The sequence below is a fragment of the Adiantum capillus-veneris genome, chromosome 22, assembly GCF_014529385.1.
Source record: "Adiantum capillus-veneris isolate H3 chromosome 22, ASM1452938v2, whole genome shotgun sequence".
Classification (NCBI taxonomy): Eukaryota; Viridiplantae; Streptophyta; class Polypodiopsida; order Polypodiales; family Pteridaceae; genus Adiantum; species Adiantum capillus-veneris.
The window spans coordinates 91,461,567-91,465,469 of record NC_140952.1 but is presented as its reverse complement, the minus strand read 5'-3'; the positions used below and the strand labels follow the sequence as shown (position 1 = coordinate 91,465,469).

General features: G+C 46.3%; 1 protein-coding gene across 1 annotated transcript; it reads left to right on the top strand.

The window, feature by feature from the left end:
* The first annotated feature begins 1,125 nt into the window (after positions 1-1,125).
* LOC147429786 (BAHD acyltransferase DCR-like) lies at positions 1,126-3,375 on the top strand. Its single transcript, XM_086496021.1, has 2 exons — positions 1,126-1,617; positions 2,294-3,375. The coding sequence occupies exons 1-2, from the start codon at positions 1,192-1,194 to the stop codon at positions 3,200-3,202; spliced, it is 1,335 nt and encodes a 444-aa protein (XP_086352147.1). The 5' UTR covers positions 1,126-1,191; the 3' UTR covers positions 3,203-3,375.
* The last annotated feature ends 528 nt before the right edge of the window (positions 3,376-3,903 follow it).

The following is a 3,903-nucleotide window of genomic DNA, read 5'->3' as shown; positions in this document are numbered from 1 at the left end:
AGACGATATCCTAGACAGGAAGCTCCTCAAGCACTTTTTGTGCTTTATGAAGTGCACCACATTTGGCATACATGTCTACCAAAGCAGTACCAAGCACGACATTGCATCCGCCGAAAATAGCCAAGGATTTGTGGAATCCCACCTACAAATTTTGAGATTTATCTCTAAATGTTAAATTTGAAGGTGAGAAAAACGTGAAAAATATTGAAAATTTTAGTGTACAAGCCTTCAAATTTAACCAACTTAGCTTTGAAATTTCTCATGCGTGAGTTTGCCAAGTTTTTGGAAAAAAGTTTATTTCGAGCCCTGCTTCAGCTTCTCTCTCTCTCTCTCTCTCTCTCTCTCTCTCTAAAACACACACACTGACACTAGCATGATTCTCTCTCTCCCGCCACCCCACCCCCCCTCTCTCTCTCTCTCACTGACACACACACACACACACACACACACACACACACACACACACACACACACAAACACACTTTTCTCATGCGCACACCCACAACCAGGGAGTTGGTCCATTTGATGATGCTGAGGTGGGCTGTCGATCCGAGACCGGGCCTGCTATGACTATTGAAAAAGGTTGTTGCACATTAAACGTAAAAGATCGTAGAGCCGTTGCAGATAGGTGACTGCGCAACGCCGACTCTCAATGGCTCACCCGACTACTCGAGCTCAAGGCGCTCTTTCTACTTCACCCATTCCTGAGGCGCTCTTTTGCTTCCCTTCGTCTATATCGCACGTGGGTGTCTCCAACGAGTTGGGGGAGTCGAGACCATGGACGATGGTCTTTGCAACTGTTCGTCGAGCAAGCCCCAGGGATGCATCGCATTAACTCCCTACAACGCCAACTCCCTTTGGCGCTGCAAATTTGCAAAATCTCTCCCTCTGTGTGCAATCTCCCTGTCTCGCTCGGTTGCAAAACTTAGTGGCCGGAAAAAGGATTGGTCGACACGTGGCAGGGAGGGGGCTGGAATCCCTCCCTCCATTATATATAGATATAGATAGAGATAGATAACTGATGGCATCTCCCTGGACAGTGGGATACCTTCTAATAAAGGCAGATTTTAGAATTAACAGACCTCGGAACCATTGACACACAACCTTTGACACATGACCTGGAATTTTGATTTTGAAACTATTAAAGACTTCCATTTTGAGAGAGAAGAAGAAGAAGAAGAGAACAGAGCCATGACAGAAACTATCACCATTCTTTCGACATCCATCGTCAGGCCCAGCAGCCCCACTCCGCCTCAACACATGTTCCTCCCTGCACCCGACTTCTGTTGGCGCTGGTTGCACTACAATCAGCGCATCCTCTTCTTCAAGCTCGACAAGCAGTCGGCTGATTCCTTCATTTCGCATCTCAAGAGCAGTCTGTCCTTGGCCGTGGTCGAGTTCTTTCCATGGGCAGGACGTTGCTTCGAACAGGAAAACGGCCGCCTTGCGCTCGATTGCAACGACGCAGGTGTGCCCTTCATCGAAGCTTATGTCGATGTACCCTTCCCCAGCTTGGAAAATAATGGGTTCCAGTATCAGCCCTTCTTCAAGCACTTGGCTCCCCATGGAGATGTCACCAGATGGACCGGTCCGGATCTCCCTCTTCTCTCTGTTCAGGTACTCTCTTCCTGTGGTTGATGTTTGGGCTGTGTGAACCATACTGCTACAGAAAGAGCCTCCCCACTAACTACTTTGGACACGAGGGGGTGGGATCAATAGTGATTAGCACGGCCTCCATCAAGATCTACGGTGGAGATTTTGCGGCGAAGTAATCTTGCCTATAAAAGTAATCTGGGAGTAGTGAAGTGCTGCCCATACCGCCTATGGAAAATAGTAAACGCCTATGCAGAAAAGAGCTGAAGAGAATCACTCGTGTTTTGTGGAATGAACAAGGGTCTTTCAATGTCAACCCCACTTTGTTTGCCAATAGAGCCATTAATTTTCCTGGAGCCGAAGCCTTCTTGTCTCGTTGCACGTTAACAAAACATGTTTTCCAACCGAGGAAAATAAGGGCACACTTGAAACTTTCCCCGGTTTCTTTGAAGCATTTGCTGGTATTTACACTGAAACTTTGTAAAATTTTACTGGTTTTCTTCTCGGCAAGCTCAAAATGTAGCCGAGATTTTTAGCCGGTTGAAAGTCCACTTCACTCTGGCTTTAGGCAACACTGGCATACATCGTCAAGAGAACATTTGGGAGCTCTAGACATGCACTGTTCTTTATGCAGGGTCTGTCTATGCTTTGCATCATTTCACTCGAGAGGCAGCACATCTGATTGAAACTTTTGGTGCAGGTGACAAGATTTCCAAGAGACGAGGGTTTTGTTCTAGGGATTGGGCATAGTCACATTGTGGCTGATGGAAGCTCATTATGGCACTTTATGAAGTCATGGGGTGAGTGTGCAAGAGGGGTTCCTCTCTCGATGCACCCAGTGCATATGAGGGAAGTTTTTGCCCCGGAAAAGCTCATCTTGCCACCACCATGCTCAGAAGAAGAAAATGACAAAGGTGGGCCTCCTCCTCATCCTCCGCCTGGAGGTGGACCAGGAGGAAAGATCGAATTAGTTCAACGCAATTTCCACTTCACATCAGAGATGGTGAGAAAGCTCAAGAACATGGCAACCACCTCTTGCCCTGCTGACCATGCCCCCTTTTCATCTCTGCAAGCCCTTAGCGCTCACATGTGGAAGCATGTGATAGCAGCTATTGATATGGATGAGAGTGAGAAATCCATCTTCTTTTTGCTCGCAAATATGAGATCCCGTGTGGAGCCTCCTTTGCCAGAAGGCTATTTTGGCAATGCAGTAATGAGGGAAGGAAGTGAAGCAAGAAAAGGGGAGCTCCAACAAGAGAGTTTGGGTGCGACAGCTTTGTGCTTGCAAAGACTTATTCAGACAATGGATGAAACTCTTATGAGAACTTTCTATGGAGCGGTTGAGGTGCTGCCTGTCAACAAAATTTTCGAGGGAAAGGAATTTAGCATGGTCCAGCTTCAGTTGTCTAGCTCCCCTCGCTTCCTTGTGTACGACGTGGACTTTGGGTGGGGCCCTCCGTTGTCTGTTCAGTGCCCTCGAATTCGGGGTGATGGTGAGATGATGTGGTTCCCTGGTCGAGAGGGGGGAGGAAGCATAGATATTTCTTTGGCTCTTACAAAATCTGCTATGGAAAGGCTCGAGCAAGATGAAAGCTTTCTATCGTTCTAAGATTGATGTCTGTTTTGAAACTAGTTGCTCTTTCTATCACCCGAGTGTGGTAGATTGGTTATCCCAATTCCACTTGAATAAAAGATCTTGAGTCCAACCATTGTCGGATAGATCTTTTGAGGTCTCTTGGGATTATTCCAACTAAGATAAAATCTCTCTCTCTCTCTCTCTCTCTCTCTCTCTCTCTCTCTCTCTCATTCTCATATGGTAGATTGGTTATCCCAGTTTCCGATTACCAGGTCTTGAGCTCAAGATTCATCAGATAGATCTTTGAGGTCTTCTGTGATTGTTCCTACAATGCCTAACCTCTCACTGTCGAAAGTAGGATGGTGCTCCACAGCTGTGATGCTGCATGCAATGAGAATTAATCATCTCTCTCGTCTCGGGTGTTTCCTGTTTTACGTACAACTGAAATTTGAAAGATGCGTCCGGGAATCAAACCTGGTTCTTTACACACTCTGCTCTTGGGTAGTTTCTACCCAATGAAATTTTGTCCAAAACAGAATGCAAGACCAGAAGCAGGAACAGCCTATTGCCATGAGCCTGTTGCCGTTTTTAGAAAGCAAGATGCTGAAGGATATAATTTTTGCAGTAACATGTTCATCATTCTTTTATACCACTGAATTTGCGGCCATGTTCGACCTGCCGTTGGGTGTTTTTTATGTGTACTCATGTGAGAGCTATGGCTGCCTTATTCATAA